The 13381-nt window shown below is 61.6% G+C and overlaps 2 protein-coding genes across 6 annotated transcripts; one reads left to right on the top strand and one right to left on the bottom strand.

Annotated features, from left to right (window-relative positions):
• The first annotated feature begins 698 nt into the window (after positions 1-698).
• WSB2 (WD repeat and SOCS box containing 2) lies at positions 699-4497 on the top strand. Its single transcript, XM_066199932.1, has 9 exons — positions 699-828; positions 926-1097; positions 1862-2097; positions 2272-2403; positions 2687-2787; positions 2976-3148; positions 3465-3578; positions 3932-4039; positions 4241-4497. The coding sequence occupies exons 1-9, from the start codon at positions 813-815 to the stop codon at positions 4401-4403; spliced, it is 1215 nt and encodes a 404-aa protein (XP_066056029.1). The 5' UTR covers positions 699-812; the 3' UTR covers positions 4404-4497.
• Positions 4498-5296: 799 nt separating this feature from the next.
• On the bottom strand, positions 5297-7721 carry RFC5 (replication factor C subunit 5). Of its 5 annotated transcripts, none has more exons than XM_066199651.1 (11): positions 7681-7721; positions 7513-7577; positions 7285-7412; positions 7106-7185; positions 6802-6875; positions 6505-6664; positions 6319-6400; positions 6110-6239; positions 5851-5928; positions 5712-5766; positions 5297-5574 (listed from the first exon to the last, which is right to left on the bottom strand). In XM_066199651.1, exons 1-11 carry the CDS (start codon positions 7710-7712, stop codon positions 5478-5480), a joined length of 981 nt encoding a protein of 326 aa, XP_066055748.1. In that variant the 5' UTR covers positions 7713-7721; the 3' UTR covers positions 5297-5477. The 5 variants fall into 5 exon arrangements, with proteins under 5 accessions (XP_066055748.1, XP_066055747.1, XP_066055746.1 ...); XM_066199650.1 differs by having other exon boundaries at positions 7276-7412; XM_066199649.1 differs by having other exon boundaries at positions 5712-5928; positions 7276-7412.
• Between the last annotated feature and the right edge of the window lie 5660 nt (positions 7722-13381).

Below are 13381 nucleotides of genomic sequence, written 5' to 3' on the forward strand. Positions count from 1 at the left end.
GGGGACGATGTGGGGGCACGGAATCCTCGGAGTGCTACTAAAGGGGGGCTCAGTGAGATCCTTGGGGGCTGCTGGGGAGGAGGCTGAATATGGGGATGCTGATCTTTTGGGGACCGCTGAGTGGAGGGTGTCATCCAGCGGCTGCTGGGTCCTGGGGGTGTCACTGCTGGGGGGGGTTCCTATGTGGGTGCTGGGGAGGTGTCACTGTCGGGGGGTGTCACCCTGTGGGTCCTGGGGGATGTCACTGCCGGGGGGTGTCATCCTGACAGGATGTCACTGGTGGGGTTTATCACTGGTGGGGGATGTCACCCTGTGGGTCCTGGGGCCGAGTGTCACTGCTAGAAGGTGTCCCGGTGAGGGTGCTGTGTCCTGGGGCCGAGTGTCACTGCCGGGAGGTGTCCCGGTGAGGCTGCTGTGTCCTGGGGCCGGGTGTCACTGCCGGGAGGTGTCCCGGTGAGGCTGCTGTGTCCCTGAGGGGATCACTGCCCCCCGGGCCCGGCGGGCGGGAGCAGGCCCAGTGCCCGCCCTTTCTCCCTCAGGGGGGCTGTTCCCGTCCCTCTCCCGCCCCATCCCGGCGCTCCCCGTCCCTCTCCCGCCCCATCCCGGCGCTCCCCCGTCCCTCTCCCGCCCCATCCCGGCGCTCCCCGTCCCTCTCCCGCCCCATCCCGGCGCTCCCCGGTGGCGGGGCGGTGCCGTTGGCGGCGGGGCCGGAGGAGGCGGCTCCGGGTCCCCTCCCCGCGCCGCCGCTTCCGCCGCCGCCGCCGCCCTGGGCCGGGCGGGCCCGGCGGGGCCGAGCGGGCGGCGGGGCCACCATGAAGGCGAGCGGAGGTGAGCGGGAGCCGGGCGGGGACGCGGCGGCTGCGGGGGATGTGAGGGGTGACAGGGTTTTGGGGGCTCGGGGGCTGACGGGGCCGTCCCGCCGCAGACGAGCCGGTGCTGCTGGCGGAGCTGAAGCCGGGCCGGCCCCAGCGCTACGACTGGAAATCCAGCTGCGAGACCTGGAGCGTCGCCTTCTCCCCCGACGGGGCCTGGTTCGCCTGGTCCCAGGGACACTGCGTGGTCAAACTGATCCCGTGGCCCCTGGGGGAGGCCGAGCTGTGAGTGCGGAGTCATGGAATGGGTTGGGTTGGAAGGGACCCTAAAGCTCGTCCAGTCCCACCCCTGGCATGGGCAGGGACACCTCCCACTGTCCCAGGCTGCTCCAAGCCCGTGTCCAGCCTGGCCTTGGACACTGCCAGGGATCCAGGGGCAGCCACAGCTGCTCTGGGCACCCTGTGCCAGGGCCTGCCCACTCTCCCAGGGAACAATTCCTGCCCAATATCCCATCCATCCCTGCCCTCTGGCAGTGGGAAGCCATTCCCTGTGTCCTGTCCCTCCAGCCCTTGTCCCCAGTCCCTCTCCAGCTCTCCTGGAGCCCCTTTAGGCCCTGGCAGGGGCTCTGAGCTCTCCCTGGAGCCTTCTGTTCTCCAGGTGAGCACCCCCAGCTCTCCCAGCCTGGCTCCAGAGCAGAGGGGCTCCAGCCCTGGCAGCATCTCCTCCTCTGGCCTCACTCCAGCTCCTCCACATCCTTCTGATGTTGGGAACCCCAGGGCTGGAGGTGGCTCTGCAGGTGGGGTCTCACCTGGGCAGGGCAGAGGGGCAGAATCCCCCCTCCCCTGCTGCCCACACTGGGGGTTCAGCCCAGGGTGTTTCTGGTTTCCAGCCCTCACTCATCAGCACTAAAGTCCTCCCAGTGCTGCTCTCCATCCGATCAATCCAGCTTGGATTGATCCCAGGGGTGGCCCAGTGTGGGTAGATGGGTGCATGGAGCCGGGGTGTGGAGCCTGGGGGTGAACACTCCCCTCCTCCCTGCCTCCTCCAGCGGCTGCAAAACCTCGGAGCGCAAGAGCCGTGGCGGCAAAGCGGAGACCTTGAGCTGTGGGGCAGCCAAGGAGAAGACTCTGGAGTGTGGGCAGATCGTGTGGGGCCTGGCCTTCAGTGCCTGGCCAGCAGCTGAGGATGGTGACACAGATCCTGCCTGTGCCGTGGGCCTTCCCTGCCTGGTCCTGGCCACCGGGCTCAACGACGGGCAGATAAAGGTGTGGGAGGTGCAGACAGGTGAGCAACCCTCGCTGTCGTGGCTTCAGGCCGGCTGTCCCCTTGTTCCCCTGTGGAAGGAGATCCCATCTCCCTCCTTCCCCAATACCTGCCCTGTCCCAAGCAGGGCTGCACGAGGGGCTCTGCCTCATTACCCATGGATGGATGGCACTGAGCATGGCTCTTCTCTTGCAGGGCACCTCCTCTTCAGCCTCTTGGGACACCAGGATGTTGTCAGGGACCTGAGCTTCGCTCCCAATGGAAGCCCCATCCTCGTGTCGGCCTCGCGGGACAAGACCCTGCGCGTGTGGGACCTGAGCAGGGATGGTAGGAATGCGCAGGGATATCCCTGTGCTGGGTCAGGGGAGGGGGAGAAACCCATCTTGGGAGGGAAGATGATGGGAGAGGACCTTTGGGGACAGTATTTGAGGCAGAAGGGGACAGCCCTGTGACAGGAAGCAGAGTTTGACCTCAGAGATGCAGGTGGGCATTGCCTTGGGATTTACCCGGGGAATCCCCAGCCCAGTGTAAATTCCCACTGGGGAAAGGGAGGGAGAGCAGAGCCAAGGAGTCCTGTCCCCTTCTGGTGACACATTTCTGCTGTCCCCAGGGCGGCAGGTCCAGGTGCTGTCGGGCCATGTGCAGTGGGTCTATTGCTGCTCCATCTCCCCAGACTGCAGCATGCTCTGCTCCGCTGCCGGCGAGAAGTCGGTGAGTCCCGCAGGATGGGAGCCATCCCTGTGCCTGCTGAATCCAGCCCTCTGTGTCCCCAGAACGCCCCTGGGAGAAGAGCCAGGCCATCCGGCCCTGGCTCCTCAGGAGCTGGAAGTTGGGAGCAGAGCCCACGGGCTTTAAACCCAGGGATGCTCCCAGCCTGATCCCCTGCCCAAATCCCGCAGGCGCTGCTGTGGAGTATGAGATCCTACACACTCATCCGGAGGCTGGAGGGCCACCAGAGCAGCGTCGTGTCCTGTGACTTCTCCCCAGACTCTGCTCTCCTTGTCACCGCTTCCTACGACGCCTGTGTCATCATGTGGGACCCCTACACCGGGGAGCAGCTCAGGACACTGCGGTATGACCTGGGAGGGGATACAGCAATGCCAGAGAGGTTTTTAGGGCTGGATGTGGCTTTCCCAGCTGGATGGGCATAGCCACCATCTCTACACTGACCATGGGGACGCTGTGGGACAGGACAGAGCAATGCCAGGGAGGGTTTTAGGGCTGGATGTGGCTTTCCCTTCTTGCTGGGCACAGCCATGACCACTACTCTGCTTCCAGAGGCAGGATATAGGTCTGGCTTGCCAAGTTTGGCAGCTCTGCCAGCCTCAGCTGGGGAAGGGGCTGGTGGCAGCTCAAAGCTGACTCTGGGATGTTGTCCCCACCCACAGCCATGTCCCGTTGCACTCCACGCTGGATTCCAGCAGTGAAATCCACACCAGCTCCCTGCGCTCCGTCTGCTTCTCCCCCGAGGGGCTCTACCTGGCCACGGTGGCAGATGACAGGTGAGTGAACCCCTGTGGGGACCCAGGAGGAGACCAGAATGAACCAGGAGCTCAGGAGTTGGGGAATAAATGCGCCAGGTCCTGGAATAAGTGGAAAGGTCAGGCCCGTGGGAACACCATGGCTTGGCTGTGACAAGGGGTAGCAAGGTCAGGGCCCTGTCACCCTGAGCTGAGGTCTGTGTCCTGCTGGGTGCTGTGCCACCCTCAGCACGTCACTCACTCAGCAGGGGACAGTCCTCCCTGGGAGACTGCCATGGGAAGCAAATGTTTCTTGTTTGTGTGTCTTCTGGTGATCCCAGCAGCTTTATTTTGGCATCAAGGCACTGCATTGTGTCCTCTGCCTTTCTCTACAGGCTCCTGAGGATCTGGGCCTTGGAGTTTCGGTCTCCAGTGGCCTTTGCCCCCATGACTAATGGTCTGTGCTGCATGTACTTCCCACATGGAGGATTCATAGCCACAGGGTGAGTAAACAGGAGAGGGTGGAGAAACAGGGAGATCAGCTGAGCTGATCCCGCAGCTCAGCAAATTCTGGGCTTCCCTGGGGATAGTTTTCCTGGGCTGGGGAGCACACGCTCCTTGGCAAGCTTGGGAATATTTGGGATCAGCTGGAGTTCCTCGTGTCCCTCTGCCCTGTGCTCAGGGTTGTCTGGATCCCATTGCAGGACCAGGGATGGCCACGTGCAGTTCTGGACAGCCCCGAGGGTCCTCTCGTCACTCAAGCACTTGTGCCGCAAAGCCCTGCGCACCTTCCTCACCACCTACCAGGTGCTGGCACTGCCCATTCCCAGGAAGCTGAAGGAATTCCTCACTTACCGGACTTTTTAAGGCAGCAGGGACAGCAGAGGCAGGGAGGTGAGCCCTGGGGCTCGGCCTGGGCCGGCGGCGCCGCAGGAACGCCGAGCCGTGAGCCAGGAGCGTGGCCGCTTCCGTGGTTTTGGGGCTGTGGAGGGCTTTTCTTGGTGTCATAATACAAAAACCCAGCAAAATCCCACGCAGAGGGTGAGGGGCAGAGCTGCGGTGGCCCTGCAGGGGACACGGGTGGGACACAGGTCCCCCTGTCCCCTGCTGCCTGCTGGGGTTGGGTCAGGTGCTTCTGCTTCTGAGTGCAATGGTGTGGGATGATGGTGGAACAGCTGCTGTGGGAGCAGAGCTGTTGTCACCTGCACAAATATGGGGCTAAACCCCCCCAAAACACCCACCTGGGAATGTCCCTCCGTCCCAGTGGAGTGCGGGCTCTGCCGCTCTCCCGGCATGGGCAGGAGTGGGACAAGCCCGAGCAGGTCTCAATAAATAAAAATTGATTCCTCATGATTTCCCTTCTGGCTTGCTCAGGTGACCTGGGAGTGCCTGGCACCGCCCTAGCTGCCAGGGAAGGGTGGCAGAGGCGTCCACCTGTGGGAAGAAGTGGCTTCACTCCATCCCCTGTTCCCATTCCTCCCTTGCTTTCTCTCTGTGCTGGAGCATGGCACTCAATCAGCCGAATTCCCAGACATGCTGAACATGCAGCAGTGTTTTGTTTGTCCCCGTCCTCCAGCTTAGCTGGTGGCTGGAGCAACAGCACATCCCCTGTGTGCTGGCAGGCTTTGTGGAGGGAATTCTCCCCCAAACATCCCCAGGATGTTGTTTTTCCCTTGGGAACAGCTGAACACAGAAAACTGGTGCTCCCCTAACCCCCCACCTCCCTTCAGGAGGGAAAAGCAAAGACCAGTGCGACCTGCTGGGCTGTGGAGGCACCTGTATTTTCCCATGGAGCTTGGGAATAATGCTGCCTTCTAACAACCTCTTTACCCTGACGGCACTCAAGGCTTCCAGAAAGGAACTGGGAAGCTGCAGGGAGCAGCTCCAGGCATGGGGCTGCTGGCCCTTCCCAAATCCAGCAGCAGATCCACCCGGCAGGACTCAGGCTTCAGCCACCACCAGGTCCCTGGTGACCTGGAAGGCAGCAATGAGGGAGCTCAGCTGGATCTTCTCGCTTGTGCCAGCAGCCAGGCGGTACCTGGAGTGGGAACAAGGACAGCTTTGGGGGATTCTGCCACTGTGGGCACCCCCCAAAGCCATGGGCTGTGTGCCAGCAGTGCCCAGCGACCACCAGGAGCCACCCCAGGGTCCCCAGACTGGGGGAGTGACACTCACTCGATGTCTGCCAGCTTGATCAGCAGCTGGATGCGGATGGAGGGGGGGAAGTCGACTGTGGAGAGAAGGAAACACTCGGTGAGGGGCAGGGAGAAGTTCGGCTTCTCCAGGGTCATCTGGAGCCAGACCCTTTCCCCACCTCTGTGCACGAAGAGATGGATCTCAGTGAGGATGTCCTGCAGGGCCAGGCCCTTCAGCGTCTTCAGCTCCATGATTTCTGGGATGAAAGCAAGTCAAGGCCTTTCTTCCAGGCATTTCCCTGCCAGATCTGCTCCTCATCTCTGCAGCAACCCCGAGGGGCCTCCCCAGCGAGCAGCACCCACCCCAGAGGCCACAGAGATCCCTGGGAAAGAGCAGGATTTATCCCAGCCGGAAATAACCCCCAGGGCAAAGGATACTGCGGTAGGCGGTGGAAAAATCCTGGTTCAGCATCCAGTCGAGGATGTTGGCGATGTCAGACTTGAGGGGATGCCCCGTACAGGTGTAAACGCTCTCCTCTGTCACCTTCCCAAAGGCCATGGAGGTGCTCTGAGGAAGAGGAGGGAACAGGAAGGATGAAGAGGCCCCTCCAGCTCCCCCGGCCAGGGGCTGATGGCCGCAGTCCCACCTGCAAGATATTGAGGGCCCTGCGCATGTCCCCGCTCGAGAGGGTCACCAGAGCCTTCATCCCATCCTCGCTCACATCCACCCTGGAACAACAACACCCGGGGATTTGGAACCGTGGGAATCCGAGCTGCTGCTCCTCCCTGGCAGGGAATGGGCCCAGGGGGGCCGTGGAGGGATCCCCCCTCACCCCTCCTCCTGGATGACGTGCTGCAGCCGCGGCACCATCAGCTCCGGGGTCAGGGGGCCGAAGCGGAAGCGGGTGCAGCGGGATTGCAGGGCGGGAATGATCTTGGAGAGGTAGTTGCAGATGAGGCAAAACCGGGTGTTTTCTGTGAACTTCTCGATCACTGCAAAAAGGAGGGACAGGAAGGTGGGTCCTTGGCTGTTGCCTCGTCCTGATTCCCACCCCGTGCTGGGCTGGATGAGGGCGATGGCCGCACACAGTGCGCGATTCCCGCGGTGTGGGATTCCCAGTGCTCCTCACCTCTCCTCAGGGCATTCTGAGCATCCTGGGTCATGGCATCGGCTTCGTCCAGGATGACAAGCTTGAAGCCTTTCCTAGGAAAAGGGTGGGTTTGGTGCTGGAGAAGGGGGAGCTGGGAGGTTTGTTCCCAGCTGACTCGTGGGAAGCGTTTTGCATCCTCACCCTCCCTGCTTGCTGGGCACATTCCCACCCACCCCGGGACCTCCCAAATCCCCTTCCCAAATCCCCTTCCCAATCCAAGTGCCAGGGCCAGGAGGGTGCCAGAGAGATGGGGAACTTCGGGAAGCAGAGACCCACCACATACTTAAAGATGGTCCTGGTGCTGGCGAAGCTCAGGATGGGCCCTCGGACGATGTCGATGCCCCGGTCATCAGAAGCATTAAGCTGTAAGGGAAAGGTGTGGATCCCTATCCCTGCATCCCATCCCAACCTTTCTCTTCCCGTCGCATCCCACCCCACTCTGTTCCCGCTCACCTCCAGCACCATGGAGCCGAACTCCCGCTCCCGGTACAGCTGCCTGGCACAGGCCAGGATGGTGGATGTCTTCCCGGTGCCGGGCGGCCCATAGAGAAGCAAATGGGGGAGCCGGTCCTCGCTGATGAAGCGCTGCACTGCGGGATAACAGCGGGATAACAGCGGGATAACGGGGCTGGGGGACACCCGGGACCGGCGGGGGGGGGGGGCGGTCACGGCGGGGGTGGGATTCATTACCGGTACTGAGGATGTCCCGGTGAGACACCAGCTCGGACAGCGCCTGCGGACGGTACTTCTCCACCCTACACGGGGAAAGGAAAGGAGCGGGGAGTCAGCCCCGATGCAGCCCCCGCCGAGTTATCCTGTTATCCCGGTATCCCGGTATCCCCCCGCTCCCGGCCGTACCACGGCAGGTTCGCGCTGCCCGCCGGCGCCATGGTGGGAAGTCTCGCGAGAGCGCCGCGCAGCGCGCGAGAGCGGCGGCGCGGGGCGGGCCTGAGGGCGCGGGCGGGTCCCGCGGGAGCGGGAACATCCCGGCCCCTTCCAGCGATCCCGGGGATCCGGGGGCGGCCACAGCCGCTCTGGGCACCCTGTGCCAGGGCCTGCCCACCCTCCCAGGGAACAATTCCTGCCCAATATCCCATCCGTCCCTGTCCTCTGGCAGTGGGAAGCCATTCCCTGTGTCCTGTCCCTCCAGCCCTTGTCCCCAGTCCCTCTCCAGCTCTCCTGGAGCCCCTTTAGGCCCTGCAAGGGGCTCTGAGCTCTCCCTGGAGCCTTCTGTTCTCCAGGTGAGCACCCCCAGCTCTCCCAGCCTGGCTCCAGAGCAGAGGGGCTCCAGCCCTGGGAGCATCTCCGTGTCCTCCTCTGGACTCTCTAGCGGCTCCAGGTCCCTCCTGTGCTGGGCCCCAGGGCTGGACACAGCGTTCCCACTGAGATCTCACCTGAGTGGAGGGCGAGAATCCCCCGCCATCCTGCTGTCCCTGTCCGTGGCAGGGGGTGGAACGAGGTGACCTTTAAGGTCCCTTCCAACCCAACCCATTCCATGATTCTGTGGCTGTGGGAAGAGCACGGTGCTGGCGTTCACCAGAACGGGGTGCTGCCTGCGATGCTGGGGTAAGCACGGCAGCAGGAATTGCTGGGTTGATTGTGAGCGAGGTTTTGGGCAAACACAGTGCCCCTGCCCTCGGAAAACCCTTGGGATGAGAGGGGCACCTTTGGGTGCAGGGACGCTTGAGGAGAGGAGATCTGGGGTCCTCCCAGTGTGACGGGAACAGCAAACTCCAGAGGTGGCTGCCAGAACAAAATACCTTTATCCCTGTCCCTGCTGCTTCCCAGCTTCTGGAAAACCCCAGGACTCTCCTTTAGAGAAGGAGCTTAGAGGTGAGAATTAGCCCAGGCTGCTGGAGTGATGCTCCAGTGCTGCTCTGATCCCAGAAAGGAAAGCAGGCGGGAGTGAGAGGCACTAGCTTGGAAAACGCAGGTGGACTGAGGATGGGAAGCGATCCATTGGGAAGTAGAGGTGCAGGGCAGGCAAAAAAATCCCTGGAAAAATGCTGTTACTGACAAGGGAAGTGAAAACATCGAGAGCTCCAGGCTGGCTCCTACAAAAACTCAAAAATCTGCTGGAGGGCAGCTGCTTTCCTGGCTTTTCCCCCCTTTTTTATTCCCTGCAGCCCCATAAAGGAAAGCAGGAGCTGGAAGCTGAGGTCAGCAGCCTCAGCCGTCCCTCTGGGCGCGTGACAGCCGTGACAGATGGCCCTTCCCTTTGGAGCCTCCAGGTCCTTCCCGGGCACCTGGGAACAGCCGGGAGCTGGGATTTTCCTGCACATCCTGGATCCAGAGCTGCAGCTCTCCCCCTGGATCTGCCTTCGCCTGGGGCAGGCTCTCGTCCCCCTAAATGGATTTTTCCAGGTGTTTTCCCCATCATAAATAAATGCCGAGCTCCGGAGCAGGGGAAATCTTTGGGGTGTTGTTTGATAGGGTTAAATCAGCCCCTGGGATGGCTCTGATTTCCCTCTTGGGTGGGGATGAGGGGACAGAGGTGATGGTGACAGAGGTGATGGGATGGAGATGATGGGACGGGGAACATGGGACAGGCATGGTGGTGACAGAGGTGGTGACAGGTGTGATGGGACAGAGGTGAGGAGGACAGGGGCGATGGGATGGGGGGACGGTGACAGGAATGATGGTGATGGACATGGGAGATGATGGGACAGGGGTGATGGTGACAGTGTTGATGGGACAGAGATGATGGTGACAGAGATGGTGACAGAGATGATGACAGAGGTGGTGGTGACAGTGGTGTTGATGACAGAGGTGATGGGACAGAGATGGTGGAGACAGATATGATGGTGACAGGGTTGAAGGGACAGGGGTAGAACAGAGGTGATGGGACAGGGAAGATGGTGACAGGGATGATAGGACAGAGGTGATGGGATGGAGGTGATGGGACAGAGGTGATGGGATGGAGGTGATGATGACAAAGATTCTTTTCCACAGAGGACAAAACAGGTGCTCCTTGAGAGCTGAAATCCAAGAGATCCTCCCACCCCACGTGGAGCTGAAGAAGTTCTTTGCCATATTAATCACCAAGAAATCCCAATGCCGGTATCCACAGGCTCCTGTGGAGCAGCTCACCCTGAGCTGGAGCAATGAACCCTTGTGGGGTGGTTTTGGGGGAATTTGGTGGGAAACCCGTGGTGTGATGCAGTGGTGGTGCTTTCCCAGGGTGGAGTGGCCGTGCCAGGGCATTCCCTCTCCCCTCCCAGCTGGGTGTCGTGCCTGGAAGAGCACTTTTGGCACTGGGGATCATTAACCCAGTTTAGAGACCCTGAGTCACTCCAAACACTTCTCATGGAGAAAACCGACAGAAGTCAATTAAAATATTATGATATTTTTATATGGACTGATTGGGCCATTCCCACTATCTGGAATGTTCATCCGCTCGGACCATGGCCAGCTCCAGGCATGGGAGCTATCCCACAGGCTGCTGTAGGGGTTTTTGGGAAGCAAAAGGTTTGGTGAACACCCAAAATCCCTGCAGCTCTGCTGCTGCGGGATTTAGGGATGAGTGCTTTTATCCCGGTGGAGTGGAGTCTCCTTGATGGAAATTTATTTTATATTTCCCTTCCCTTCCCTTCCCTTCCCTTCCCTTCCCTTCCCTTCCCTTCCCTTCCCTTCCCTTCCCTTCCCTTCCCTTCCCTTCCCTTCCCTTCCCTTCCCTTCCCTTCCCTTCCCTTCCCTTCCCTTCCCTTCCCTTCCCTTCCCTTCCCTTCCCTTCCCTTCCCTTCCCTTCCCTTCCCTTCCCTTCCCTTCCCTTCCCTTCCCTTCCCTTCCCTTCCCTTCCCTTCCCTTCCCTTCCCTTCCCTTCCCTTCCCTTCCCTTCCCTTCCCTTCCCTTCCCTTCCCTGGTGCTGGGCAGTTCTTGATTTCATTTCCCACCCCAGTGGTTCCTCTGAGCCTCCTCACAGCCGGCCTTGGGGACAGGGCACAAAAGGGACATCCCAGCTCAGGGAAATTACAAGTCCTGATTTAAAAAAGGGGGAGAAATCAGCAGATTTCCCGATTTTTCAGCCATATCTCAACTTGGAGGGAGTCAACTGCTGTGAGCACGGATAACGCCATTGGGAATTTGGCCTGTGCTCTCCCAGAGCTGAGAGGGACTGGGATGGGGATGCCAGCTGGGAATAAAGTCGTGCATCCAGAGGCAGGGAGGTCAGGGCTCTGAGGACACTGTGCCTGGAGCAGGTGAAGGGTCTGGGAGCATCATCCTGCCTGTCTCTCTGGAATTATTCCCGAGTGTTGGCCAGGCTTGGCCCCCATTGGCCCCGACCGGGAATGCCCATTGTCCCAGAGCCTCCCTATCAGCTCAGATTGCCCCAGTGCCCCAGAGCCTCCAATGCCCCCCAGTGCCCCAGACCCCACAGTGCCCCCACAGTGCCCCAGATCCCCCCAATGCCCCAGACCCCCCAGTGCCCCAGAGCCCCCAGTGCCCCAGTGCCTCCAATGCCCCCCAGTGCCCCAGACCCCACAGTGCCCCAGACCCCACAGTGCCCCAGAGCCTCCAATGCCCCCCAGTGCCCCAGACCCCACAGTTCCCCCACAGTGCCCCAGATCCCCCCAATGCCCCAGACCCCCCAAGTGCCCCAGACTCCCCAGTGCCCCAGAGCCGCCGATGCCCCCCCAGTGCCCCAGACCCCCTAGTTCCCCAGAGTCTCCGATGCCCCCCCAGTGCCCCAGACCATTCCATTTCCCCAGACATTCCCATTTCCCCAGAGCCCCCCATTTCCATTCTCCATCTTTGCCCCAGCCCCCACAATGTCCCCATTTCCCCTCCAGTACCTCAGGTTCCCCACATTCCCCAGCCCCCCCATTATCCCCCCAATGCCCCAGCCCCTCTGCCCCCCATTTCCAGCCACCCCTCATTTCCCCAGGTGCCCCTATTGCACTGGCCCCCCAATGTCCAAGCCCTCTCTTCCTCACTGACCCCCCATTACCCCAGGCCCCCATTTCAACCCCCGTCATTCTCCCTGCTCCCTGCCCCCCAAATGCATCATCCCTTCCTTCACCCCTGCTGCTCCCCTCCTGTCCCATTCCCGGGGGTCGGAGGGATTGGGATGAGCATGGAAAGGACTGGGGGGATGAGGACGGGGGAGAAGGGCATGGGAATGGGGATGGGGGGAGGGTGATGGGATGGGAATGGGGGAATTCTTATGGGAACGGGGAGATGTGGGGATAGGGGGATGGGGGTTAGAGAGATGTGGGGTTTGGGTCATGGGGGTGGATGGGGATAGGGTTGGATGATGATGAGAATGGGGAGTGCTGATGAGGATGAGGAGATGTGGGGATGGGGGGTGCATGGGGATAGTGGGAAAATGCTGGGGTTGAGGGCTGGGAGGGGACTGGGGGATGGTGAGGATGGGAGTGATGATGAGGATGGGAAGGTGATGGGGTGGGGGGGTGATGTGGATGGCGGTGTCGATGAAGATGGGGTGGTGTGGGTGAGGGGGAGATGGGGATGGCGGGAAGGTGATAGGGATGGGAGTGATGAGGATAGGGGTGTTGATAAGGTTGGGGGGGTGATGATGGGGATGGGGAGGTGTGGGTGGGGGGGATGGGGATGGCAGGAAGGTGATGGGGATGGGGATCATGGGGTGGGGGGCGATGAGGATGGGGGTGTTGATAAGGTTGGGGGGGTGATGATGAGGGTGGGGGGTGATGTGAGGGTGTGGGGGTGTGGGGTTCATGAGGGTGGAGGGATGGTGATAAGGTTGGGGGTGTTGGTAAGGTAGGAGTACGTTGATGAGGATGGGGGTTGATGATGAGGATGGGGAGGTGTGGGGGTGATGGGGCTGGAGGGATGTTGATAAGGTTGGGGTGATTGCTAAGGTTGGGGGGGTGTTGATAAGGTTGGGGTGGTTGATTAGGTTGGGGGCTGTGTTGACAAGGTTGGGGGGGCTGTTGATGAGGATGGGGATGTTGATAAGGTTGGGGGGGGTGTTGATAAGGTTGGGGTGGTTGATAAGGTTGGGGGGCTGTGTTGATGAGGATGGGGATGTTGATAAGGTTGGAGGGGGAGTTGATAAGGTTGGAGATGTTGATAAGGTTGGGGTGGTTGATAAGGTTGGGGTGGTTGATAAGGTTGAGGGGCTGTGTTGATGAGGATGGGGATGTTGATAAGGTTGGGGGGGGTGTTGATGAGGATGGGGATGTTGATAAGGTACGGGGGGTGTTCAGGATGATGTGGGGGTGATGATGAGGAAGGTGATGCGTGGGTGCGGGGGCGATGCGGATGCCGCGGAGCTGCCGGGGCCGGGGGTGCCGGGCCGGGGGTGTGCGGGGGTTCCCGCGCGGAGCGGCGCGCAGCGAGCGCGGCCCCGCGGAGCCGGAGCGCGCCGCCCCCGCCCCCGCCCCGCCGCGCCCGGGGGGGGGGGGGTAGCGGCGGCGGCGCCGCGCTGACGGCTCGGTGGGCACCGCGATGCTGCGGGCCGCGGCCGAGCGGGGCTGAGCGGCGGCGGGGGCCGGCGAGCGGAGCCCAGGGAAGGGGGGGCCGCGGCGGCGGCGGGCGGAGGGGAGGGCGGGCGGGCGGGGGGGGGGGGCGGCGAGCG

This window comes from Chamaea fasciata, unplaced genomic scaffold (genome assembly GCF_029207755.1).
Source record: "Chamaea fasciata isolate MVZ Bird 193981 ecotype frontalis unplaced genomic scaffold, bChaFas1.0.hap1 SCAF_18, whole genome shotgun sequence".
NCBI classification, from domain to species: Eukaryota; Metazoa; Chordata; class Aves; order Passeriformes; family Sylviidae; genus Chamaea; species Chamaea fasciata.